The sequence below is a fragment of the Camelus bactrianus genome, chromosome 20, assembly GCF_048773025.1.
Source record: "Camelus bactrianus isolate YW-2024 breed Bactrian camel chromosome 20, ASM4877302v1, whole genome shotgun sequence".
NCBI classification, from domain to species: domain Eukaryota; kingdom Metazoa; phylum Chordata; class Mammalia; order Artiodactyla; family Camelidae; genus Camelus; species Camelus bactrianus.
This window is the reverse complement of record NC_133558.1, coordinates 10,639,125-10,667,110: the sequence shown is the minus strand read 5'-3', so window position 1 is coordinate 10,667,110 and position 27,986 is coordinate 10,639,125. Positions and strand designations below refer to the sequence as shown.

At 48.1% G+C, this 27,986-nt stretch overlaps 1 protein-coding gene across 2 annotated transcripts in view; it reads left to right on the top strand.

The window, feature by feature from the left end:
• ATXN1 (ataxin 1) overlaps nt 1–27,986 on the top strand; it is a 217,575-nt gene that overhangs the window by 168,904 nt on the left and 20,685 nt on the right. For both annotated transcript variants that reach the window (XM_074348133.1, XM_010945690.3), the window contains one exon: nt 25,089–27,153. In XM_074348133.1, coding sequence (XP_074204234.1) covers nt 25,249–27,153 — 1,905 coding nt within the window. In that variant the 5' untranslated portion in view covers nt 25,089–25,248. The remainder of the gene's footprint in view (nt 1–25,088; nt 27,154–27,986) is intronic.

The following is a 27,986-nucleotide window of genomic DNA, read 5'->3' as shown; positions in this document are numbered from 1 at the left end:
TGTTTTGAGCTGGCAGACATGTCATGAAAACTCATCACAGAGGTCCCCTTTCCAAATATCAACAAGGCCTCATAGGTAATAAAAGGACACCTGAGTTGTTTTTTTTTTAGTGTTGCTATTGGTCTGAGCAAGATATAGCCACAAAAATAAACGTAATCCCTGATGCTGAGAAGAGGTCAGGAAGTCAGGGGAACAAACAAGTAAGCTAAAAATAATTTTTTTTCACACTGGTATAGACGGCATGCTACATAGGGGAGACTGGACCCACTACAGGCAGGTGTGTGCAAATAGATGTGATTAATACGTAGACACAGACAGAAGTAATTCAACATAAATATGGAGAAGCAGCAGGAGGCTTCTATGGCAGGAGGAAGGGAAGGAAAAGAAAGGGTAATTGTTAAACTTGAGGTCATTTCAGGTCGTTTGGACGCAATAGGGCCCCCGTTGTCTTACCTAAATGCGGCTTATAAACAGCTTGCAAGTTTGAATGTGCTTTTGGACTCTATTCTGTGCTATGAATTGATTAGAATGGAAAACAAGATGAAAAAGTAAACTATTTTTTTCAAGAGAGTTTCGATATGATTATGTTATTTTCTGCCGCTAACGGATCTGGCTAAGGCCACGGGAAGTTAAGGCCCCACCGTGTCAGTTTGATGCTCCTCTAGTATAAAGCAGAAGAAGGAGGGACACTTTGAAAGCCAGTAGTGCAGTTTGAGTCCTCCTTGTTCTACTCTTTAAAAAAAAAAAAAATCAGTGCTGATTTACACAACACATCTCTGTTTTCCATCCACGCCGTGCACGCTTCTCTCTTTAACACCGTGATGCTGGAAAGAGTCGGACTGTAATCATCAGTCGTGCCCCCTGTCCCCAGTTCTGGACTGGAGACAAGGCACCAGGTCATATGCTACTTCATATGCCACAACCCTCTTGTTCTACCTGGTCCGTACAGTGTTTGTTGAATAATTTAAATGAATGGGTCACTTTCTAATTAATAATGGGGCATAAGTAGGAGGTTACGTTCATGAACAGTGTGGCCCTTGTGCGCTGCCACAGCTTTCTACTGGGCTATTGGGGGGAAACCGTGCTTTTGTCTTACAGCCTAAAAAATATCCAGAACTTTGGCATGAAAGCATTTCAAAAATTATGCCCCACACTTCATCAAACACAAGGAATTCAGTTTGGGGAGTTATTTTTTGTCAATGAGGTATTCCTGATAGTCTGACTTCAGTTTTATCAGCTACCCAAGTGCCAGTATTGAGTGTAATTAAAATACCAGAAGGTCTTCAGTCATCATTCGAGACCCACCTTTAGTAGACACTAGGTGGTGACTTAGTAAACTGGACAATTGTAAGCTCTAAGCTCGGAAATTAAAGCCAGTGCCTGATGCTGAAATGCATTGTCTCATAATCAAAATGATTTCTAGGGCCTGCTTAACGTGGATGCCCCAGGAAATACCCACAGATGTGGCCGTATCCGTTTGGGACTGTCTTTCAGTCACTTAACAGAAAGATTTCACCCGATGTCACGGCCCCGTATTTATCAGTTCTCTCTGGTTCTGACAGCCAGGTACATCATGTCACCCTTTACCTGGGGTGAGATGAAATGCTTCCAGACTCACTCCTGCCTCCACTCCCCACCCTAAGTCAATCCAAGAGACAAGCTAGAATTGAAAGAGGAGGGGTTACAAGGAGGGAAAAAAGTGGATCAAATTTGAGAATGCAGTGAAAACCAGCTAATTTTAAATGGTAGGGGGTGGAAACACTGCCCCTGGTTTTGCTCCACTTTACAAATCTCAGAAGGAACTCCATTCTCTGCGTGGAGGAAAAACCTTGCCTCCTCCTGTGGTTAGACCAACCCTGCTGAACAGATCAATTCATATCAAAGAGCATCAGCTTTTGCTTATTTAAACCCTGGCTTAAGTCCCACTTCATACGTTGTTTACTCTTAGCGGAACCTTGAACTGACCCCTGATTTTGGTGTGTGTCTTTCAGCGGCACCTCAGGCACCAGAAGAGCCCAGTCGGCAAATATTACTAAACGCTCAGGATTATCACGAGACACGATACTTAGCACATCATGGAATTCATCTGTGTAACAGTTAGGTAGCATGTGTGGCAGGCACTGTGCCACGGCATTAGTGTTGGGGAAAAGGAAAGACATTTGCTTACACCGTCTGGGATGTTAGGGTCTAGAGATGTTCTGTGTCCCTCCACTTGTAATTCTGAAACTGAACAGCCAACTGACATCTAGTAAGCATCCATTTTTTTTTCCAGAAAAACTCTGTTAGGGATGAGATAATGTAGTAAGGGGAAATGAGACAAACAGGCAGGGGTGGGACGGAAATGGGGGGGGGGGTATAGTTACAAAGGAGCTACTCACGTGCATGTCACACAGCTCCGTACTTGCACCTATGAATCATCTCACTTAATCAGATTTTATCATGGCGTCTAGGGGAGTGCTTACTCAAGTGAGATGTTCCTTATAAAACACTGGCATGTAGGAAGTGCCTTACGGATATTAGCTATGATTATTCCTACTTCTTGTTGCTACATTGTAGGCTCTGCAAAAAGCCTTGTTAAATGAGTGGATAGAGAATGAAACTGAGTGCTGGAATTTAAGCCTCTACATAAACTGAGCATAATATCTGTATGAATAGAGAACCTTGTATAGTATGAATGAGAGTAAAATTTTCTCATTATATCTTAACAAAAATGATCTGAAATCTTAGCTTAACTGCGGAGGCTTCAATCGTGTTTCTCTGCCCAACATCAGCTTCTATTTACAAAGAAATGACAGCAGCATCTCCTTGGTGCTTCTAGCAGGAACAGGAGAGGGACCAGACAGGAATGAAGTGACGGTGGTGATGGAGGCCAAGGCAGTGAGAGGGAGGGTGGGGACCAGCACCAGTGTGGGAGAGTGTGAGTCTGTGAAGACAGGGCTAACAAGCAGACACTGGAGTGACTTCCCTGGAATGTCTCCCAATGCCAGCTCTTGTCTTTTTTCTAAAGTGCCCAGATGAGAACAAGCCTCTTGCTTTAGGGGCGCAGTGCTCCAGAAGATTGTAAATAGCTTCGAGAGCTGGGCCTTCAATGCGATCCACTCAGGAGAATTAGTTGGGTGGGTGTGTATGTGTCGAGGGGAAGGCAGGGGAGGCAGGAATGGCCTCCATTGTCTCTGATTCGTGCTTTGGTTTGAAGCAAACTTCAGCAGTCCCACAGGGCACTGGGTCCTGAAGTTCTGCGGATAGGACGCGACACAGGAAGGTTGACTCAGCCAGCTGATTAGCAGGAACTAAGGCCATCCACACCAGACCAGGCAATTCAGGTAAAGGAATCTGTGACATTTTCTAGAGTCACCCAAATTCACCAGGTAATCATGCAGTGTGATACGACGTTCTTGCAGCTGGGTACACAGGGCCTCAAAAAGGTGAAACTCCTTAACTTCATGATTCTCAGGGTCCACAGATATTGATCGTTTAGGATCAGAAGGTCCTCACTCAAGGTTGGCCTCACAGGAAAATCAAGTGCAAGGATTCCTTTAAGGAGTTCAAAACGGACAACTGAATTGTGGGTCCGACATAAAGACAACTAGAAGGATGTCGGGGAAAGGAGACGTTTGAGAAGACAGAGGACAGTGGAATCTTCTGGGAGTAAACTTCATCAGTGAACATTAAAAAAAAAAAAATCTGCAAGTTAAAGTTGAGAGTCATTTTGTTTATACCCTCAATGCTGCAATGTCCTTTTCGTTAATTTGTTTATACGAGTTTTAGGGGCCAGTTACATTTTTAGCATACAATCCACATTCACTCCCAGAAATTTCCTCAAGGCTCTGGAAAAGGGGATAAAAGGCATATTTTAAAAGGTGGGTGTGTATGTGCAAAATATGTTTGTTTTAAAGAGATCTTAAATGCTGTCGAAATAATTAGCCTTGTGCACGAACCAAAGTAATTAATACCAAATGGTACAATATCCTTTTTGAATCCTGTTTCATAACAGAACTTGAATGAAACATTAAGTTCTGTCTTCTCTCTTTTTTCCCCGTCTTACTCCGGATTTTGTAATAATCACAGTTGGCCTCTTGACTCTGAAGTTAATGTCCCTCGATAGAGACATCCTTCTCACTCATTCTTCTGCCTTTCAGTTGCTTCATGTGTTTGGATTTTAGGCTGCTAGCTTTCCATAAGGGCCCAGAGAAATATTAACTACTGAGCATTTTAATTACCTAAAATAAGTCAGTTGCCTATTGTAAATGTGCAACAACATTAAAGAAGCTGCTAGCTACACGCTACTTCCTGGGAGTTACTTAGAACAAGGAAAGACCTTCTCACTTGCTGGATTCAAACTTCTTACCTGGGTGGGTTGTTCCATCATAAATTGACTATAGTCAATTTTCCTGTAGTTTTCGACTATAGGAAAAGACTCGTGATCTGTTGGGGTGATGGAGACAGGGTTAAGTATTGGGAGTCGGGTGTTGGCGTGTGGTCTCCACTGTGTCTCTTCAGACATTAACCTACAAGAACACGTTACTAGTAATGCTCTGCATTACCTCACACCGAGTTGGAGTTGAGATGGGCTAAAGGGCTCCCATGAATGAGCCCTGGGCTTAAAAACCAGTTGAAAAGGGAGCAAGCCACAAGAACAGTGTTTTCCAAGAGGTTTACTTCCCTTGAATTGAAACATAGTTTTGTTCCCTGGCTCTCAGGGCACTTGTACAAAGCCCATCTGTTTATTCGAGCACTTGCTTGATGACGTGGGAGCCAGTGTCATCCCTGGCATGAGATTTCCAAACTCTGAGGACATTATTTAAGGACGTTATTGCCCATTGACATATGTAAATTTAAAATAAGATAATCAATAATGCAAATTTAGCCATACAATCTAGGGGCTAGAAAACATGTTAAGTGTCACCTAGTACGTATATTCATTCCCTTACTTTAAAGTAGGACGATAAAGCTGTTCTCTTTGAAGTCACCTGTGGTCATACAGTTTAATCCAGCCCTCATTAACCCAGATTCTGAATCAGCATCTTTTAGAAGCTACCAGTGCTTCTGATGTTCAGTGTGGATTGAGAACCAGTGGTCTAATCAATGGCTTCTTTTTGTTTTAATTGAAGTATAGTGGACTTACAATGTTGTGTTATTTTCTGGTGTACAGCAGAGTGATTCAGTTATACATATTTTTTTTCATTATAGGTTATTACAAGCTATTGAATAGAGTTCTCTGTGGTATACAGTAGGACCTTATTGTTTATCTATTCTGTATATAGTAGTTTGTATCTGCTAATCCCAAATACCTAATTTATCCCTTCCCTTCCTTTCCCCTTTGGTAACTGTAAGTTTGTTTTCTATGTCTATGAGTCTGTTTCTGTTTTGTGAAAAAGTTCATTGGTGTCATTTTTTTTTAGATTCTACATATAAGTGATATCATATGATAATTTGTCTTTCTCTGTCTGACTTGCTTCACTTAGTATGATAATCTCTAGGTCCATTCATGCTGCTGCAGATGGCATTATTTCATTTCTTCTTTATGGCTGAGTAGTATTCCATTGTATAAATATACCATGTCTTTATCCAGTCATCAGTCAATGGACATTTAGGTTGCTTCCATGTCTTAGATGTTGTAAATAGTGCTGCTGTGAACACTGAGGGGCATGTATCTTTTTTAATTAGAGTTGCCTCTGGATATATAGCCATGAGTGGGATTGCTGGATCATATGGTAAGCCTATTTTTAGTTTTTAAAGAAACCTCCATACTATTTTCCATAGCGGCTGCACCAATATACATTCCCACCAGCACTGTAGGTGGGCTCCCTCTTCTCCACACCCTCTCCAGCACTTATTGCTTGTGGACTTTTTAATGATGGCCATTCTGACTGGTGTGAGGTGATACCTCATTGTAGTTTTGATTTGCATTTCTCTGATAATCAGCAATGTTGAGCACCTTTTCATGTTTCTGTTGGCTCAGTGGCCTTCCTTAGTTCGTGTCTGACTCAGTTTCTCTGCTACAGCTAACCTAGCTGTGTTGTGTTCTTCTACCTTCTTGACTACCGTCCCTCTCTTTAACCATAGTTAGATGTTTGCTCTCCCTTCTTACTGTCCTCCAGTATCTCTCCCAGCCTCAATTTCCCTCCTGTGATATTAATTAGGACTGCTTCTGAAATCCTGGTCCCTGTACCTGCTCTCTATTCTCCCAGGCGAGTGCCATGTGTCCGTCTTGGAGCCACGTAAAACTGAATGAGTCTTAAACTGATTATCCTCTCCTCCTCCAGAATAGCATCCTTCCCATTCCATTCATCTGATAGCAGTGGTACCCTTCTTATTCCCACTTGAGCACTCTTGATTCCTTTGGCTTAATTCAGCTTAATTCAGTCAGTCACTAAGCCTTGCTAATTATCCTTACCTGTCTTCCACACTCACCATTCCTACTGTAGCCTAGACCCTAGAAACCTGCATGGATTTGACAGCAGCCTTGTGCACAGGGAGCTGGGCATGGAGTGAAATGCGTGATTGAGTAGGGGTTGGAGGGACTGAATTCTGGTCCTGATTCTGCATTTTGTTAAAACACACCACATGCTCTCTAACCCTGACCATCCCCATCAGGTCTCTGGGTCTCAGTTTTGCCACCTAAAGGGTAAGAAGTTATGTTTTATAAATGGAATAACTATAAATAAATATAAACCTATATGGAGTTTGTATAAATTCCATATGGCTTTGGGTTTCTTGGCTTTAGGCTGAAACCAGCATTTGAGGATGCTGATGAAAAAGATAAAAGATAGTGTTACAGTCCGTTTCACAGTCACACACAACACTTTATATTAGTCGATTCCGTGATTCCTGCCTTCTCAATCTAGAACTCCAAAGCAGCCACACTTGATGCATGTATTTTTGTTTCTTTCTTAGTGTTCTTCCTGAATATGATCAAAATTTTGTTTGTTCAAGTTTATCTTCCCCAAAAATGTTTGACAGATAACCTAAATTAAAAGTGAGCTGGCTGTCTTTGAGCTACTGTTTGGAGAGAAACCTGGCTCACGTGAAGTTTGTACATAGTTAGTATGCTGGGACTTTTTTTTTTTAATCAGGTAATCTGGGGTGATCTGCATAAGTTATGTGCCTCCCTCTGAAGAATGTCAGGCAGCTCTCCCGGCGTCATCTCATTTTTTCCTGATGATTCTTTGGTTTCAGGACAGTTCACGTTGGTCTCAGTAGTTTATATGAAATGAGAAACTGAGGCATTGTAATGTCATCCACCTCCCTGCCAAGGAAAATTGTAAAGCAGTATGGGGAAAACACCAACAGTCATTTGGCCCTTGACTGTGGATTCTGAAAAATGTGTTCACTGAAGGGCAAAATACACTATTATTCCCAGAGCCCTGCCAACAGCAAAGAGATGATGCTTGGAATTAAATACAGCCCTGCTTTAGTTCACCTTAGCTGTGAAACTCGAGAGAGAAGAGTGGAAACTTTTTTCCACTGAAGGTCAAATTAGGTCAGAAAAACATTTATGTTGAAACTTCCAAGGCAAGAGGGTGAGTGGGGAAGAAATAAAAATTCTGTGACCTGGGCCGTTGTTTAGTTCCTGATTCTTTTGTCCAAAAGTGGACACTGTGGGCAGGAAGCATAGAGGGAGGAGGGGCATCACTTCTTGGGTGTCTCCCGTGTCTCCAGAGGTAAGAAATCCAGGCATTTGCTTTATGTGCTGTGTCTAAGGTGCACAGATGTAAGCACAGGAGCATATGAGGCCACATACCCAAATCAGTTATTTTGGTGGTCAGTGATGTCAGACCCCTCAGAAGGAGAAATGGAGAGCGGTCCCAAGGAAGGAATGAGCCCGTTCAGTTGCCAACCCAGAGTCAGCCCTTCATCCACTCTTTTTAGGGAGTGGTGTTTGGAGTCACGGGGGGAGGCAGGAGGGGCGGCTCCAGTCGCCAGTCTAAAGGATGGGTGATGATTCATGGAGCGGAAAGGGAAAAGGCATGTCTTTCTCGTGGAGTGAGCCTCCTCTTCCCTACCAGGCTCATCCATCAGGGCTGAAACTGCTCTATTTTGTTTCTTAACCTAGAAGAGCCAGCTAGGAATGTGGTAGACAGTCACCTGTCACTGGGAGTAGGTGTTCTCAGCACCGAGGAAAATGGCAGGTGGCAGTGAAGCATCCCCGCAGTTGTCCACACAATCGAACGACCCTTACTTGGCTCCCCTGAGTCGGGGGCTCCGTGCACAAGGTCGTGTGGAAGGACAGTAGCATCCGTGGGCGACACAGTTGGCTGGATTCTGCTGTGAGCCACAGGAAGCAAGAGCAGGCCTGGGTCAGGCCGGGGACCTTCCGTCTATTTTGCGCAGTGCGTTGGAGGCAGCCAAACAGTCTACACTGCAGGAGTCTTCGTTGAAATAAACATCCCTCCACCAACGGGAGAAAGAGGAAGGACGTGTCTGACGGGGTTTGGAGACTTGGGGTGGGCTGACGGCAGACCTCAGGACACAGGAGCACGGAGCTGTCGAGACCTGGCAGCAGAGTCCCCTGTTAGTTTCAGCCTGGCTGTCTGTACTCCTGACCGTAAGGTGTAAGGGACGTGGCCATTGCTGCACCTAGCTTCCTGCTCATAAGAGAACTGGGGGCCTGACATGAGTGGGGGAGTATTTCCTGTCCCTGTCACAGCCCAGATGGCATCAGGCTCCAGCCAGCCTTTCCTCTTGACCCAGAGGCTGACCTCTGAGCAACTCAGGGCTCCTTTCAGAGTTCTGTGCCCCAAGATCATAGAAAATCACACTGTCCTCTAAACATCTCAAAAAAAAAAAAAAAAAACCTAGATTTTTTTTTTTTCCTGGAAAAAGCGTGGTTGAATGAAAGCAAATTCCGTATGGGCCGATGAATCAACTTGGAGCTCAGTATATTCATAGATTGTTCTGGAACTCAGCATTTCATTTGCATTTTTCTGTAGTTGGAATGTGTGTAGGCTTTGGAAACAGTGCTTCTGGCTTTATTGGGGAGTGCCTGCTTTATGTCAGGCCCCGTCCTAGGTGCTGGGGTGGGGCATACATAAATGAGTGCGTTCCTCCCTCAGGGAACCTCGGGCCTGCGTGGTGATTCCCTGCCTCAGCTAAAATTCTGGACGCCTGGTCCCACCCTAGGCTTTAGGACATGGTGGGCTGGGGTGTGGCCTGACCAGCAGGACTTTAAAAAAAAAAATCTCCCCAGATGTTTCTAACATGCTGCCGATGGGTCTGGGATAGTAGATTCCCCAACGTAGCTGCCGGTCAGAATCACCAGCGGAGTTTTTAAACACGTAGATTTCCTGGGGCCCAGCACGGATCTGCTGAGTCTGGGAAAACGACAAGGAATGGGTGTTCTTAGAGTCACAGGGTTTCTCATAACCCACCTGGGGGCTCCCCATGTAATGCACTCGGGCACAATTGTGATCTAGAAACTGTAATGCTTCTAGCAGTTTTAATTCCTTTATTCTCATGAGCAAAGCCACTTTCCCTCTTCTGGGTAGCTGCCAAGTGTGTTCGTAGTCGTTTTTAGTGAGAATTTCCCAGTGCTCGAGGGCTGCCGACCCGACCAACCGCTCCCCTGACTCTCCCAGCTCTTTTCCCGACCACGTTTCTGTCTGGGAACTTGTCTGCTGCCTTGTTAAGATAGAATGCCTTTCTTGTGGGGTATTTTCCTGGATCCCCACATCTAGAGATGCCTACTGCCGCCTCCATTGCTGCAGCCTGACGGTAACCTTCCCATTGTGCTCCTGCTGAACCACAAAGCAGGTTTTCGGGCTGTGTCTGGCTCTGGTCATTGACTCTAAAGGTCTCCCACCATCCTGAGATCCATTCAGCATGAAATGATCCAGGCAGTCAGTGGAGGGGAGCTTGTATATCCAGGCGTTGAATTAGCACATCCTCCACACTGTCCTAGAGGAAAGTTTCAAATCAGCTGTGAAGTAGGAAACAAAACCCACCCGTCTAAAGCGTTACCTGTGCCTGGCTGTTCGTGGCTGGCGTGAGCCTCCCTGGCTGGTCCCTTTCTGATCTCCTGTTGAGAGTTTTCTGTGAGGGTCTCGGGAGCTAATAGTATATTTTACTAAATAGGTTTATGATGGGTTCATCGCATTGTTTACCTTGGAAACGTTATTAATTGACTCAGTCACTGCTTTCCTGCTGGTTTTCACCATCCCATCCACCACCCCTGTGACTTACCCACAGCAGAACGGAAGCAGACTGGAGATTATTCAAACATAGAGACGGGAGAAAGATCCTGATTTTTGAGACATGTTCTTATGAAAAAAAAAAATAAGAGTATATCAGAGATGGAGATCATATTGTCTCAAAACGAAGGGGTGCATTTTCCTACGTAACATTAAGTCATTTTTCTAATGGAAGCCCCTTTTTATTTGCATTTTTCTTTATTTTAGGAAAAGCCTAACTCATTTATTCTAAGACATTGTCTCATACTGAAATGAAGGCCTTTTCTCCCACATCCCAATCTAAAGTCCACTCTGGAAGAGCCGGAAGCAGGCGGCCCTCGGCACGCACCAAGGAGCGTTTGGAGCGCACATCGTGAAGTCAGGGATGAGGGTGGATGGGAGCCGAAAACCCTGAAATGGGGCCCTCTTCCCTTCACTCGGTTGGGACCACGTTATAAGGGAAACTTATTGATCCTCCATACTTCCGACTGAAGCAGAACTAAAAAAATCAATCGGGAAAAATAATAGATTTCCTAGAAGAACAGCAGCAAAGCTTAAAATGAAAATACCACGTCAGCAAAGAATGCAAATGCTGACTTTGTTGACAGAATTCTCAGCGTGTTCTGACCATCATCTTTTCGTAAATATGAGGGGAAACGAAATTAATATGGATATGGTTCCTACTGAATGCAAGGAGCCTTTTTTTTTTTTTTTTTTTAGCTAACATAGAGTGCATATGCTGTGCTTAACATAGGTGATCTCATTTTATGGTCATCCAAACCCAGCAGGGTGGATATTTTAAAATGAAGCAGAGGTTTGAATTAAGTAACCTGATGTGACTCAGAGTCCCTACCCTATGTACTCCTATTAGCTGTAACACAGATGCAGAAGCCGAAGGCAAAAGCTGGCCCTTTGGGGGGAAGGCGTGGCCAAATTCCTTACTCCACGGTGGGATGGGGCAAAAGGGGACAGCTGTGAGGCTTCTTCGCGGGTGGCTGAGATGTTTTGGAAGAGAGATTGACACCCGCAGGGGAGTAGCTGGATGTAGCAATTAAGTGGGAGGGAGGCATCGCATCGATGCTCTGCCTTTAGCCCTGGGAAAACAGCCCAGAACAGCGGCGCCAGTGCGGAACCAGGGTAGATGCTGGTTCGAGAAGGGTAATAAGAGGAGGCTGGAGCAGCTTCGTGAAGATTCCCGACAGGCAGTTGAAGCTGAGACTGACATTCGGGGAAGAGAACAAATCTGGATGTTTAGTGATAAACGTCACCCTTTCTCATGTACATCCTCTTACTTCATCTCATGGCAATCTCTTGAAAATGTGATCATCATCCTTCACACGTTACAAATGAGGGAACTGAGGTTCAGCCAGGTTAACTGTCTTCCAAGGCCACGGCGCTAGTAAAGAAAATGAGCTTTGCTGTCAGCGGGGCACCGACTCCCTTTCTTTGCGTTTCCGTGTGTCCATCTGACGTCTTCTTGCTGATCGATGTAGGTTAGTCAGTGAATGCTGCCAGCCTACAGCAGCAGCATTTGTTGTCTCTCACTTGCTTTTAGGGTCTTAAAGAAAATAGCTGGCCTTTTTTCTTTTTTTCTTTCTTTCTTTCTTTTCTTTTTTTTTTTTTTTTTTTGTGCATTTCTAGTGTTGTGTGATTCTCATGAGGGGGCGGGGATTCTAACGAGGTTAAACAGGAAAGGGATTGATTTAATTTGTAATGAGTAATCGTGTCTAAAATGTGTGCCATGCTCTGTATTCCAATAAGCCAGAGAGCTTCTATTTATACTGCAGGAAGAAACAGCAGATAAGACAAACAACCCCAAATTTAAAACATGAGTGCATTTGAATTTTAGTTTTGAATGTAGACGTGACAGACCGTTTGTCCCATAGACAAATCTTTAGTCCGGCCAGGGGGGGAGAGCTATCAGTGCACTGGTATGGATTATTTTCTAGAAGTTTTAGAGACTTAGTGAACTTTCTGAACTGCCTAGACTGGAAATCCCTCATTAACGGAGGAGAGTCTCTCTTGTAATTAGAGACTGTTTCAGCCGGCATCTTTGCTGCAATTGACTGGCACATGTGTTGCGTGAAGTGACCTGGGAAAGAACTCAAGGGAGGAAAAATGTGTAATTTTAATACAGATGAAAACACGACCCAAGTGAAGGAGGTGGGGAGGAGGGCGCTTCTCAAGAGGGGATGGTAACGTCAGCCGCCGGTGTTTACAGGCGGTACACTGGACCAGGCCCTGGTCTACTTCTCTGAATGTGTAACTCACAACAAGCCCATGTGGGCTGAGCACTGGTATAATTCCCACCTTAGAGATAAGGAACCTGAGGCACAGCCGGTGGGTGAAGGAGCCAGGGTTCCAACTCTGGCAATTAGGATCCCAAGCCTGTGCCCGCAACGGCCACGATAGGAGGTCATTTGATGCGTGGGAGTGGGTCACTGCTTGGGGAAACTTCCTTTGAGGTTCTCCAGCCTGCATGCTGGAGAATGCAATTCCCTGACAACCCCGTGAAACAGAGCTCACTGTCGCCTCCGTTTTCTTGAAGAGGAAACCAGAGCTTCGCAAGTTGAACGCCTTCCCTAAAGTCACCAGTCACCGAATGCCAAAAGCCAGAAGTCTAGCCCAGGTTGACTCTGTGACGTCAGAGTCAACCATCTCTTGACCGCCCAGCAGTAAGAGCTGTGGCAGAAAGTGCTGAATGTCTCTAAGTGCATAGGATAAGCAAGGTCCGTCTTCTCTTTAGTGTTTGACCAGCTTTTCATTGTAACCTCCCTTCCTTGCATATCCAAAAAGTCCTGTCTGGAGAGGGATTCCCTTCTTCCCAGACCCTAAATTAAATAAAAGAATAGAAAACCATCCCTGATGTCTCCTGCTGAATCCTGTCGATTTGTCAGTGTGCCTCGATCAGAGGGTGGCGGCACCCTTCCAGGGAGCGTGGAAGATGTCCTTACTGAGTGAACACCTGATTAAGTTAACGGTGCTGAGCCAGGGTGAGGAGGAGCGGTTTGGCAGCCAAATTTCTGGCAGCTCATTCAGCGTCCTTAATATTCCACCGGCTTCGTGCCGGGCCCCGTGTGAGCCCCCTGGGGGCGGCTGTGGTGATCACTCAGCGTTTCGATGGAAAACAGCTGCAGGTAGCGAGCCATTCCCATGGTCCATTTTGCTGGTGATTGGAAACGACGCAGGGGCATCTCGGATGCCACTGTGCAGCCTCACGCTGGATTAAAAAAAATAATAATAATAAAGGTAGAAAGTAGGTTTCCCACTTGCTCTGTTTTTCAAAATGAGCCATTCATCTTTGGAGGGTCAGAACTCAGCCACCCATTCAGTGAGTGTGAGTCATACCCCTAATTTTAAAACAAACATTTCAGAGCGAATTCTTATCCTGGCTGATGGTTCCAGCTCGTCTCCCTGTTCTTTCTACGCTTGATCTAGGCTGGTTTTAATAAAATTGTTGTCTTTGTAAATACATACTCCGTCCAGTAGACCTAAAGACAATCAGCAGCATTTCCTTGGGATTAAGGGGCGGACCGTCTGGACACAGTTTTGGGCAACAGGCTGTGGGTTTTTAGGGGCCTTCCCGTGCAGCACACATCCCTAACAGCGTCTCACACGGCGTACGTTTACTTCCTGCTACGGGAAGTGTCCGGGATTCATAATCTCACATGAGAATTTGTGCGAGAAATGGAATCTCCAAGCGCAAGTGCCTTTCAGATACACCATATTTCATGTCCCTCTGTCATGAGTTCCCTTTCTGATCCAACACTGAACGATGACATCCAGAAATTTAGAAGATCCAGAAACACTTTGCCTTTTAGTAGCCAACTTCCAAGGGAGACCGGACAGCAGTAGACAGGCACAGGGTAAGAACAGTAAACCAGAAAGAGGAAGGAACCCAGCCCTAGAATCCCACGGTGTTAAGAAATTCTGCCTGCGTCCAGCACAGGGAGTTTGCAGTCTCATGAGAACGATGCATGAAAATAAATTTTAAAAAAATACAGCGACCACATTGTCTAAGTGCTGGCGAGCCTCGGAGAAGGAAGGGGTGGATGTGCAGTGTGGCAGTGGTCGTGAGCGGCTTTGTCAGGATTTTAGGAATGATTACAAAGGGAGGTCGCAGTCAGGGGCCCACTGCAGGCAAAGGCGTGGAGGTGGTGGCAGCGTTAGCTTGGGTGGGGGCTGCCGACAGTCCCAGGATGGTGTGTATACGTGATAAGGCACCTTGTGAATTTGCCTGTTCTGGGTACGTCATGTAAGTGGAATCGTGCAATGTTTGTCCTTTTGTGTCAGGCTTCTTCCTCTTAGCATAACATTTTGTGAAGTGATCTGATAGCCAATGTCAGAGTTTCACTCAACATGAAGGCTGAGTCAGTCCATTGAATGGATAGACCCCGTTTTGTTTATCCATTTCTCTGTCCACGGACACTCAGGTTGTTCCTCCCTTTTGTGTGCTGTGAGTGATGCTGCTGTGCGCATTGCCACACAGTATCTGTTTGAGTCCCTGCTTTCAGTTCCTTGGGGTCTATCCGCAGAAGTGGGATTGCCGGGTCAGATGGTAATTCTATGTTTAACTCTTTGAGGAGCTGCCAGACTGTTTTCCAAAGCAGCTGCACCATTTTACATTCCCAGCAGGGATGCACAAGTGTTCCAGTGTCTCCACATCCTCACTGACATTTGTTATTTATCTGTATTTCTTTTAAATAATGGCCATCCTGATGGATGTGAAGTGGTATCTCATGGTGGATGTGTAATTTATTTTTAAAGTGCAGTTAAGGGAGGTGAGGACACCATTTTTATGCTGGCAGGGGTGGCGCCAAGGACTGGAGGCTGTATTTAAACATCACAGACTTCCTGCCAGGGGGTGATAGACTTCAAAGCGGACTTAACAATCGCCTATACCAGGGGTGCTTCCCCCAGCTGCACATTTTTTAATGCCAATGCTGGCCTCCACCTTCAGGGGCTCTGATTCAGGTGGTCTGGGGTGAGTCTGGACATAGGTATTATTTTTTAAAGTTCCCCCGGTGAGTCCGCTGTGCAGCCAGGATTGACTTCTTCGTCTGCAGGTGAGGAGGGCAAAGCACTGAGACCAGGGCTCCCGGGTTTCCTGTCTCTCCGCCCAGAGCGGCTGCCACTGAGACGTTCATTGTTCAGCAAGACTGTCCCAGGCCCACACGCAGCATCCGCAGGGTTGTGGGGGTGGCACTTCCTCAAAACTCTGGAGAGCCAGAGGTGAAGCCCAGCCCTCCCTTTGGTCCATCGAGACGTTCAGCATCCCTGGGGCCAGAGGAGATTCCTAGTAAGTCACTCCTCAGTCTGCTGCGGGGAAGACTGAGACACCGGCAAGTCAGCTGACCAGCTGCCCCCGCTGCTCCAACACTTGGAACTCTGCACCCAGAAAAGTGACACCCTCAGTGCTCCTTGCGTGTATGTGCCACGGGGTCACTCCCATGAGGAGGCTTTCTCTGCGAGGGCGCAGCCCAGATCAGATTACACCGGGCAGCATGTTCCCCTCCCTGTCGCTGGTCCACGCATCTGCCTGGCCACTGGCCACTGCTTTGGGGCGTATGAATTCGGATTGATCTAGTCCTTGGTTCGCGATACATTCTTATCCTTTAACCCTGATGGCCTTTATTATGCTTATTTTATTACGTGATCTATTTTAGCTTAAGCATTGAACCATCGTGAGCTGTAAGAAGGGGTTTATGATCCACTTACAAAGGTAGAGAACAGTTCCCACGAGACTGCCCTCGCTTCTGACACCAGTTACAAGTTGTGGGGGGAGGGGTTCCCCAAACCAGCCTCAGTTTCGGCAGCTCATTAGAAGGGCTCCCAGAGCTCACTGAAAGCTGTTACACTCATGGTTACAATTTACTGCAGAGAAGGATACAGATTAAAATCAACCAAGGAGGAGGCATATAGGGCAGAGGTCTGGAGGGTTCCGAACACAGGGCTTCCAGGCATCCTCCGCTCACGGGGGGCAGCCCTGAAGTACGACAGTGAATGAGGAGGCCACCAGAGGGGCTTACCTGAGCCCCCGTGTCTAGAGATTTTATTGGAGCTCAGCCACACACCGCCCACGTGCTGACATCCCCAGCTGCACCCCGAGGTTGGCTGAGTGCTTTTAGTCACTGGTTCCTCCAGACATTGCAACTGATATCGCATGGGGCCCAAAGCTCCCATCATAAATCTCATTGTAGACTGTCTGGTGGCCAAAGCCCCCAGGTGAACAGACATACTCCTATCAGACAGCACATTCCAGCCGCCTCAAGATTACCTCCCAGGAGCCAAGGGCAAAGGCCAGAACTCTTTGGATGAGGTTAACCCTGCACCACATCCCAGCAGATCCACTGCATAACCCAGGAACTGGAGCTCGGTGTTTGTATCAGATGAGCCAAGGTGTCCGTCTTCTGCCATCCATGTAACCTGAAGGGGGTCACTTAACAGGCTGAGGCTCAGTGTCCTCATCTTGACAAGGGACATCATACCCCGGTTGTTGCTTGGATGACAGCGTTGCTGCAGTCAACACAAGGAGAGCCGTGGGGGCTTCCATCACACCTGCTTTGCCTTAAGACGCTGGGTCCCAGGAGGACTCAGGGCCTTTGCCATCAAGAGGACGGAAGAGTTGTAGTGTCCCAGAGACTGGAAACGCCACTGGGGAACTTCCAAGAGGAAGGACTGGTTGGTTTATGATTATCCGGAGCCTCCCACTGTCAAGGCCAGTGGATGCCTCACGACCCTCTCAGAATACCTCGGTTCCAGAGAGGCATTTTTCTGACTTGATGGAGGTTTTCACATTGTCTGTTTGTAAACGTGGGCTATCTCACCTCCCGAAGCCCCAGCCCCCTGGTAGCTGGTGGAATGTAACTAAGCCTCCTCCAGCCGCTGCTGGCCCGCCACTTTGTGGCGTGTAGCAGAGCTGATGAGAGTGTGTGAGCGGACAGCTGGCAGCCTTTCCCGTGGGCTGTGGAGAGCAGATCCTGCATCTCCTCAGCAGGCCTTGGGGAACTCGGCATCTAAGTATTGTGAGAGAGCAGGCAGGGTGGAACCAGGGCCCGTTACCCTTAACCCTTACTGAGACGCGCTGAGCATCGCACCTTGCCGTTGATTCTGTTTGTCTTTGTTGAGTGGCTTTCGTGCTTTTTGGTGTGAATGGGGGATTGTGCGTTGGGAACTGTTATAAATAGAATCCTTTCTATCAGCTGAAGAAAGAAAATAAATTCTCAAACATCCAGGACTTTCTCTTTAGTGTAAATCACAGGTGTGAGGGGAAAAAACCAAAAAACAGGTATGCTGGAAAGGATTGAGGGTTTTGAAGGTATTGTGTTGATCTGATCACGGAACCAGGACAGAATGGCCGCAAGTCAGTGCGGGTGAAAACCAGGGCATCGTGAGGAAACCTCTGCTGAATTCCAGTCAGGACGACCGCCACTCACTGAGCGCGCGCAGTACGCCGGGCACGGGCATGCGACTTCCTCCCGACTGTATAGGCAGAGGTAGTAATTAACATGGTTGAAATACCTCCCTAAACTGGATGCATGTATAACTTGGAGTAACATAAAAATCACGTTAAAAGAAAGACAAGGATTCCACAGGCAGTCGGAGTGAAGCTAGGTTTTGAACTTGTATGCCACCTAAAACCACAGCTGCCCCTTTGTGCTGCTCTGTGTCCTCCTCACTGGTACTAGTAAGACTCTTCATATGCAACCTTCCTATCAGTATTAGTAATAATAATATTTTATCCTGATGTTCCATATATGCCGATGGATGTGAATGCTTAATGACAGCTGACTGCAGTGCTAAGGACCTTAAATTGAAAGTAAAAAAAATGAGAGTCTTATCTCCTCATCCCAGGTCTAACCATGTTACTATGGCCGGTTCTTTGCCTCTTGTCCCAGTGGTCCGTCTGTCCTTCCTTAAAGCAATTCACCCAGGAGTGGGATGAGAACCCCTGAGGACGGGGTGTGGTGGAAAGTTCCTTCAGCCAGAGTGGTGGATAAACAGAGGTCTGGGTGCCCAGGGAGCTGACCCGACTCGGCACACAGGACACTTGAGAGCAGAAAGGTATTTGCTTATGTATTGAACCAGGGAAGGTCTTGACAGAAAGGCATTTCCAGCTTTTCTTAAAAACTCAAACTCAATGTCTCTCGGACAATTCATTTGGGAGCGGTTTTGATCCAGATGGTTCTCCCTCCAAGTGATTACTTTTCCGTCTTGAGCCTTTCCAGGAATCCCAGCACGGGCAGGCTGCCAGGGGACACTGGCTGCCCAGATGCTGCGGCCATGTCGCACGTGAGCCGGCCCCGGGGGGAGCCCCGGCCAGCTGCGGGCCTCGGCCCTCTGCCCTCCCCCTCAGGCCCGACCTCCTGCGGACGCAGACATGGGCTGTGTCCCCCATGCGGTGGATGCCACCCGCAGAACAGATCTCCCTGTGTTTTCAGAGGTGGCCAGACGCGCTAGAAACACCCCCGGCGCCGCTTCCCTCGCGTGGACCAGATAGGCTAACAGCAGTGCGTCCTGCAGAATCCCCTTCAGCATCCCGGTCAAGGCCTTTAACCAGAACAGTGGCTCTGTGTCACTCTGCTGTCCCCAGAGCTTCCCCCAGCCAGGGAGCACCCAAATGTGGCTGCGTTCTTATGGGTGGATTTAAATTTTTTAATTATCGCATTACATGTAGTCATTGCATTCATGGCTCCCAGATCTACAGATGAACAGGGCTCCCCTCCAAACTGTTATTCCTGGTGCTAGTAATATACAGAAGGGGCCTGTTTGCCCCCGCCGGTCCCCGCCCACTGGGATCCCAGCTGTCTGCGGGAGTGGCAGGTGCCCGCCTCTAAGGACAGCCCTGTGTGGTGTGCATCACGCGCTGACTGAGGGGTCCTGCACCCTGATGCAGACCTGAGCTCGCGGCTGTTGTGTGATGTTGGAGGGAGACAGAGCTTGTTCACGCCGCAGGGTGGTGTCCGCGGTTCCCCATGTCTGACCCGTGCAGGATCCCCCGCTGGGTTTTCAGCTCTGCTGCGAGCCGGATCACCATCAGGTGGGCGCATTGAGCTTGGTGCTGTGTGGTGCTAGGGGTCCTGGGCTCGCTTGCCTGTGAAGTCGGAAGAGCTTGATCTCGTTTCTTTAACCAGCTCAGCCTCTAACACTGAGTGCCACGCCCCCAAGCCCACGATTAGTGCCATGTGGGGCCCAGGGCCGCCCTGGGCATGGTCTGTCCCGCTCATCCCTACGGGTTCTGCCTCTTTCCCACCTGAGGCCATCAGCTGGAGTCTCCAAACTCTGCCTCAACGCTTGGGAGACACAGGGATCCCTACCTCGTGAGGCGGCCTGGCCCATTTTAACTGTTCTGATTACTTTCTCATTTCTTGCGTATACAGTCATCCCTCAGCATCCATGGGGATTGGTTCCAGGAGCTCCCGTGTGTACCACTAGATGCAGATGCTCAAGTCCCATAGCTGGCCCTCTGTGTAGATGGTTTTGTATCCATGGATTCAACCAACCACAGATTGCATAGTACTGTAGTGTATTTATTGAAAAAAATCCGCATGTGAGTAGGACCCGTGCAGTTCAAGCCCATGTTCTTCAAGCGTCAGCTGTGTATCAGTGTAATTTGGAGCTCAGTTCTTTTCTTCTGCCTTCCACGGGTGGCCCTGTAGGGATCTGAGCATTGCACCTCTGCTCCAGCTCTTTCCATCCTTCCCCAAACCACACCCTCCAGTTGCCTGAGCTGTTACTTGCCTGTCTTGAGTCCAGGCCTCCCACCAACCCCATCACCCCACCCTGGACATGCCTGCCAGTGTCCTCCTGCCTCAGTGCTTTGTGGCTTTACTGTTGCCAAATACTGTGACACTGTTTATTACCTTATTGGGAACATTGTGCTTTTTTTTTTTTTAAAATGAAGTTTACAGTTAACACCAACTTGTAGGCACCATACCTGACTGTTGGTTCATATTGAATGGATAGTCAAACAGAAAATTCCTAGGCTCTTTGATCTGACTTATGCCCAATCTCTCTAACCCTGCTACTAGACTAACTGAGCTATTGAAACCCAGGGCAGGGCATTTATATTTATTCTTACTAATCTTAATTTCTTTTTTTCTTTCCTTTTTTTTTTTTTTTTTGGTTTTGTGCGCTCACTTCTAGCTTTTCAAGGTATCTTTGGATATTAATTGCAGTAATACATGGAGCTTCCATTCCAGCTTTCTGTTACCTCTAAATATGATAACCGAAATACTAATAAAATGTTGAATAGAACTAAAAATAGAGTTTTGGCATACCATTTGCTCCACACTAACATTGAACAGTTGAGGTCCACTGTATGTACTGGAAACAAAGTAAGTGTTTGATGAATGAATATGTGATCCACTTTCTTTGGGGGCATGCTTGTTCAGTCAGCCATGAAGGTAACTAATTATCCTATCATCCAGCCTGTCTTTCTCCATCCTGGAAACCCCAAGGATGTTAGGGTCAGACCTGTTTTTTAATATTCAATGTAAATGGAGTGCCTTCTGCCCTTGCACGACACAGGTCTTCCTGTTTAATAATATAGTAAAACAAGAGATTTGCATGTCAGGACTTGAAGAATCCTTCCTGTGTCCTAGTGACCTCTCCCACCAGGTCCAGGTGTTCTGTCTCCTCAGTGGTCATATGGTTTTTCCAGAATTGACCCAAGCTCACCAGGCTGCATTTCCTCCTCTTTGAAACCGAAATCATGCCTCTGCTGTGCATAGACATACATGCCACCCAGTCACGGGTTTCACTCAAGCTGAGGAACTCACAGGATGGAGGGTGCTGGTCAGAGCAACCCGGTTTATGCATTTTAAGACTTTATCATATTCTGGGCATGTCTCCCATTCAAAGCAGTTGGTTGTTATTTACACGACTCAAGAGTCCGTGGGGATCACTTCTGAAACCATCTGAATCCACGGTAATGGGAGGGCGGGGGTTTCTGAATTCTAGCAAAGATAGATGTATGGGGCTTCCTTAAAGTTTGTTTTTCTTCCTAGAGGTGATTGAGTCATATATAAAAATTTATGATGATAGCCTTTTTAAAGTGTGTTTTCCCATAGTTTTTGAAGATGGAAAGGAGCATCTGCTACTTAGAACTGTGTTAGGTGGTCAAGGTGACCCCAAAGTCAGCCGCTGAGTTCTACCTGAGTATTAGCTGCGTATGTCCGAGGCTCCATCAGTGCTGTTTGCTGGCAGCATCTAGCTTGTTTCCCAGCATCTGCTCCATTAGAAAGAGGCTAGAGATGTTTGCTTTATTCAGGAGCTTCTGAGTACAAGCTGAGTGTCTCACACCTTGCTATGCATAGGAGTCATCTGGAGATTTTGTTGAAATGCAGGCTCTGAACCAGGAGGTCTGGGTGGGGCCTGAGATTCTGCATTTCTAAAGCTACTGGGGGAGCTGGTCTGAGGACCACACTTGGAAGAGCAAGGCCTTATGTCACTGAGCTAAATTTCCAAACACTGATAGAGAGAGAGAGAGAAATGTAGGTATAAAGATGCTAAAGATGAATGTATTCAGAACAGTGATGATCAGGCAAACCGTACTTAGTCAACCCTAAATAAATTTGTCTTGATGCTTTTATTAATTCCTGTTCACTTTCCTTTTCCTAATCATAATGTTTAAACATATGTTCTGCATACGGGGCTCTTTGATAACAGCATTTCTATAACCATATGTGGCCCCATGTTTCCACGAAATCTTTCTGTCGTGGCAGGTACACCCAGAGGTGAAATCTCAGCGCCCTGCTGAGCCGCTGGTGTGTTTCAGCGCTGAGATGACAATTAGGGACACAGTGGCCATTTGTCTACAGCTAGAAAGAGACCCTAAAAGCAGACATCCCGCTCCACTTTTTTCTTCTCTTCTCCCTAGTCTTCCTCTCTCCCTTCCTTCTCCCTACTGTATTTTCACCTTCATAATTTACCTCTCCATTCTTTTAATCCCGTGAATTATCATCCAGTGTACCAGAGACACGGTGGTGTACTGTGGCGCCCTCTCGTGATTCACTGAAAATACAGCAAGACAGTCCCTACCCTCACAATGATTTCCCCTGGTGGGAGATACAGCTAGTACAGAGAGCTAATGAAGCACACAGAAGAGACACATGCCCTGGAATCAAAAGAGCCCCGAATCCTCTAAGCTGCACTTGTAAATAGGAGACGTGGTCTTTCTAAATCTAAGAGGAGGGTAAGTTGAAATTTGTATCAGTCTGGTCCCGGGTCACTCCAGTTAATCTTTGTATCTTTGATTTATCATTAGTCTTAACTGGAAAAGATGTTTATCAGTGGACAGCTTTTCAGAAGAATACATTTGGATTTGTGTGTTAAGGCCAGTATATCTTAGCGGTCCATGAGCAGAAGACCAGCCACGAAGTCTATACTGAGATCTTTGGGGCCCACTAAGCCAGTGTCTCTCAAATAAAAGTGTGTACAAACCAAGGCACTATTGAAGAGCAAGCCAGCATTCTTTTTCAAATTCACTAAAGCTGAGTTCTTTTTTAAAAAGTACCTTCAGTGGGGTTTTCTAGTTTTGTGTCTCATGCATTTGGTCGTACAGACAGTTTTACATTTGCATTGCTAATAGACCTCTTTCGGAATGTGTTTGACATTTTGTTTGGCTTTGAAAGGACTTTTATGCTGCTGTTTTTTCTTCTTCCCTGGAGCTGCCGTGGGCTAATTAACCTATTCCCTTACTGGCTGGGCTACTATATGCAAATACTCTCATTCCGGATTCTGACATACCCCTCTTGCCTGAACATCCCTAATGAAATCCTGTGAGGTTTTATTAGATCAGTGCTATTGTAGAGCCAGCAGGGGGCGCGTGGAGCAGTTTGTTTTCAGTACATCCCCTAAATGACTTTTCTTTGCTAGTCGGTATGGGAATGTCAAAGTGTATACAGTTCTCTTTCTTAGAGTGACTTGAAATCTAGAGATAAAAGATCGTTATCAGTACTTCTTAAGCAGCCAAAATGGGCAACTGTTTTCTGTTTTTGCAGTTTAATTTTATTCTATCATTGTTTTGAAAACAGCACTGTCATCTTAATTGATTTGCACTATGGGGTGTAAATTACGTGCCGTACAAGAGATGGCTACACAGAACATAGTTATCTGGGACTTATAAAGCCCTAGGTCATGAGGGAAAATAATTGACATTACTCCTTTGACACAGATATTTCTTCAGCGTTAATATTTTAGATCTTCTTCTTTTGTTTGTTTTTTTGTTTCCATCCCAGTCTTGAAAGTGCCTCCCTTGCCATGTAAGATGCCTTATTCTTACGGAAATGCCCTTTGGATTGAAAAACCAGATTTCTAAACCTCTATCTTCCTGAATACCTGGTCACAACTGTGAAGGATGGAGAATTTTTGTATATGTCATTTGTCCTTTCATCATAATGTTCATTAATGATGTGGAACCAAACCAATAAGGGCCACTAAATCACTGGCCAAAAATAAAAAGTTTCAGATGAGAGTGGGGAAGTGTAAGCTGTCAAGCAGAGATGTGGGACGAGCTGATGCAGGGAGGGGAGCACAGGGTGGCAGAGAGAAAAGAGCTGTGTTATAAGTAAGGGGCATTGCCATCGCTTCGGTGTGGACAAGGTTCAAATGCCAGAGACTGCTGCCTGCTTGTGTTTGTTTTAACCTCAGACCATAGAGAAGAGGGGTCTGGGTAGGAGAAATGCTAAAACTCAGGGCCTGGGGTTCCCAGAGCCCCATCCCCCGCTTCCCGGGGTCACAGCACCTGACATTCATTGCCCACGGAGACAGCTGCACCCGCCTGTAGGCAGCCCTCACATCTGCTGCCTGTTAGCCTGGTTCCTGATGGTTCCACTGATGATCGCCTCTTGCCAGGTGGATGTCTGTCTGCCCGTGGTCACTTGGAGTGAGGTGGTTCCTGAAAGACTGAGACGTGTGTCCATGTGAAGTGGCTCCAGGCTCACTACTTGGATGTCCAGGTGGAAACACACAGGCCTGATTGGTTGGGCAGAGGTTTCATCTCTGGGGCTAAGAGTGGATTGGCCTTTTCCAAGGAGAAAGGGGTGGAGAGTGTAGAGAGAAAATTCAAAGACCACTTATAAAGAAAAAGAAGAGGTAGGCATGAAGCAAGCATGTCACCTTCATTCAGGGCACCCTCAGTGCATCAGCCTGATGATTCCATTTTTTAAAACCGTTACCTCATTGGTGTTTTAACTGTCTCACAGATTCCTTTTGGCTTTCTGTTACCATATGAGTAGCTGTACAGGAAATTGTTTGGAAACTTGTGGAGAACAGGGTTATTGGGGGCTGCATCTGCTGAGTTGGCCTGTGTGTGTGTTGGGGAAGAGATTATGCGTAGATTCAGGAATGGACCCAGAGTCAGAGGAATCTTTAAGTAGTGCTGGTGGCAGAGGAGGAACCATAGATAACACAGGAGTCTCCAGTTCCTAACTTTGTCCTCCCAGTGCCCGGCTCAGAGGGCAGGTCCTGCAGGCCTTCACTGGTCCTCATCCTCCTTGTGGGCTTCCTTTTAATTGTCCAGTGAGGTAGCAAAGAGATGAGGAGTGGGACCAGCATTTCTGGAAGGGAAACTAAGAAACTTCTCTATCTGCCCTCTAAAAAGAAAAGAGAGAAAAAAAAAAAAAGAAGAAGAAGAAGAAGAAGAAGAAGAGAGGGTATTGAGAGAGATGTCTTAGGAGAGTTGCCAAATCCATCCAAAGGTTTTGACTTGCTCCGTGTCTTCATAGTCTTCCCGATGTGCTATCCAACACGGCCAGCCTTTGCCCTGCTCTGACACTGGGGCTCGTGGAGGGTGTTTGGAATTCCCACTGAAACCAGAAGCCTAGTGTTACTGTCGCGCAGGGCGGTCTTTTCCGGTGCTCATGTTCTGATTCCCTCTCCCTTCTTCCCCTTGTCCCCATCCTTTCGTTTTCCCAGATTCCAGAGAGGCTGCTGGCGGATCGCACCCGCGGGGAGATGATTCCTCATGAAGAGCCTGGATCCCCTACCGAAATCAAATGTGACTTTCCGTTTATCAGACTAAAACCAGAGCCCGCCAGACAGTGAAACAGTCACCGTGGAGGGGGGACGGCGAAAAATGAAATCCAACCAAGAGCGCAGCAACGAATGCCTGCCTCCCAAGAAGCGCGAGATCCCCGCCACCAGCCGGCCCTCGGAGGACAAGGCCACGGCCGTGCCCAGCGACAACCACCGCGCGGAGGGCGTGGCATGGCTCCCGGGCAGCGCTGGCAGCCGGGGCCACGCGGGCGGGCGGCTCGGGCCGGCGGGGCCCCCGGCGGAGCTCGGTTTACAACAGGGAATAGGTTTACACAAAGCGCTGTCCGCGGGGCTGGACTACTCCCCGCCCAGCGCGCCCCGGTCCGTCCCGGCGACCACGACGCTGCCCGCGGCGTACCCGCCCCCGCAGTCCGGGGCGCCAGTGTCGCCCGTGCAGTACGCCCACCTGCCGCACACTTTACAGTTCATCGGGTCTTCCCAGTACAGCGGGCCCTACGCCGGCTTCATCCCTTCCCAGCTGATCTCCCCCACGGCCAGCCCGGTCACCAGTGCGGTGGCCTCTGCCGCCGGGGCCGCCACTCCATCCCAGCGCTCCCAGCTGGAGGCCTATTCCACTCTGCTGGCCAACATGGGTAGTCTGAGCCAAGCCTCGGGACACAAGGCTGAGCAGCAGCAGCAGCACTTAGGCAGGACTGCGGGGCTCCTCCCCCCGGGGTCCCCACCACCCACCCAGCAGAACCAGTACGTGCACATTTCCAGCTCTCCGCAGAACGCCGCGCGCCCGGCCTCCCCGCCGGCCCTCCCCGTCCACCTCCACCCCCACCAGACGATGATCCCGCACACGCTCACCCTGGGGCCCTCCCCACAGGTCGTCGTGCAGTACACCGACTCCGGCAGCCACTTTGTCACCCGCGAGGCCACCAAGAAAGCCGAGAGCAGCCGGCTGCAGCAGGCTGTGCAGGCCAAGGAGCTCCTGAACGGGGAGCTGGAGAAGGGCCGCCGGTACGGGCCGCCCACCTCGGCCGACCTGGGCCTGGTGAAGGCGGGCGGCAAGTCCGTGCCCCACCCCCACCCGTACGAGTCCAGGCACGTGGTGGTCCACCCCAGCCCCGCCGACTACAGCAGCCGAGACTCCTCGGGGGTGCGGGCCTCTGTGATGGTCCTGCCCAACAGCGGCACCCCTGCCTCCGACCTGGAGGTGCAGCAGGTCACGCACCGGGAGGCCTCCCCCTCCACCCTCAACGACAAAAGCGGCCTGCACTTAGGGAAGCCGGGGCACCGATCCTACGCGCTGTCACCCCAACAGGCCCTGGGCCCGGAAGGCGTGAAGGCCGCCGCCGTGGCCACGCTGTCCCCCCACACGGTCATTCAGACCACACACAGTGCTTCAGAGCCACTCCCGGTCGGACTGCCGGCCACGGCCTTCTACGCGGGGACCCAGCCGCCTGTCATCGGCTACCTGAGCAGCCAGCAGCAAGCAATCACGTACGCGGGCGGCCTGCCCCAGCACCTGGTCATCCCCGGCACCCAGCCCCTGCTCATCCCGGTCGGCAGTGCTGACATGGAGGGGTCCGGAGCGGCCTCGGCCATAGTCACTTCATCACCCCAGTTTGCTGCAGTGCCTCACACGTTCGTCACCACCGCCCTTCCCAAGAGCGAGAACTTCAGCCCAGAGGCCCTGGTCACCCAGGCCGCCTATCCGGCCATGGTGCAGGCCCAGATCCACCTGCCTGTGGTGCAGTCCGTGGCATCGCCCGCAGCAGCCCCCCCTACGCTGCCTCCCTATTTCATGAAAGGCTCCATCATCCAGTTGGCCAACGGGGAGCTGAAGAAGGTGGAGGACTTAAAAACGGAAGACTTCATCCAGAGCGCAGAGATCAGCAGCGACCTAAAGATTGACTCCAGCACCGTGGAGAGGATCGAGGACAGCCCCAGCCCGGGCGTCGCAGTGATACAGTTTGCCGTCGGGGATCACCGAGCACAGGTAACATTCATCCAGGTTGCGCAGGTAGGGGGACGCCCCACCGCACCGCCTTCAGCATTTTCTGGCCCAGTGAATTTCTTCCAAGAGGCAGACCTGTCTGTGCTGTGGGGGTGATTAAGGGATTTCACGTATACCTAGAGGTTAGACACATCACCTTTCCCGGCCAAGTTCTCTAAGAGAATTAAGCCCTAATGCACCAAGGCACCTACTGTTTGTAATGAGTTAACTTCTCTGCATCTAGAGTGGGGCTAGTCGGGTACGATCCTTGGGACAATTAAGAAAGTCACCACTGAAGTTATTTTTTTTGTTGTTCTGTGGTTTAGATGAGGAACCCTCATTTTAAAAAGTCATTCTGCCTTTTTTTTTTTTTAATCCAAAAGAGACAGTGCTGGATGAGAACGTTAGGTACCTAGAGTCACCACATCTTATTCCAATATCCGTGTTTTAAAATGTAGGTTTTGTTAGGTTTTGTTATTTAGGCCAACAGATGAGATAAAACTGCCATTAGAAAAGATAGTTTCTTATACTCAGATCCCAAGAGGAGGGGGCATGCCCAGCCATGCAAGACAACATGCAGAAGCACCAGGGTCCGTCAGGAGGCACAGGGAGAGAGGAGAAGCCGTGGGCAAGAGCCTTTATTGTGGTTTGTGGTTTCCTTGGGAAGGAGGCAGGGTAAACGGGATTGGTGAGTTTGAATCACTTGAGCAGTTTCTGGGCATAAGGGGCTGTCCCTTGGTGTCTGGTATGTGGCCCTGGGGTGATTAGGGCAGGTGGATAGTGGCTTAGAGAGTAAGAGCCCCTTGGAGGTAGTGGCTGGGATGTGGGTGTTTGCT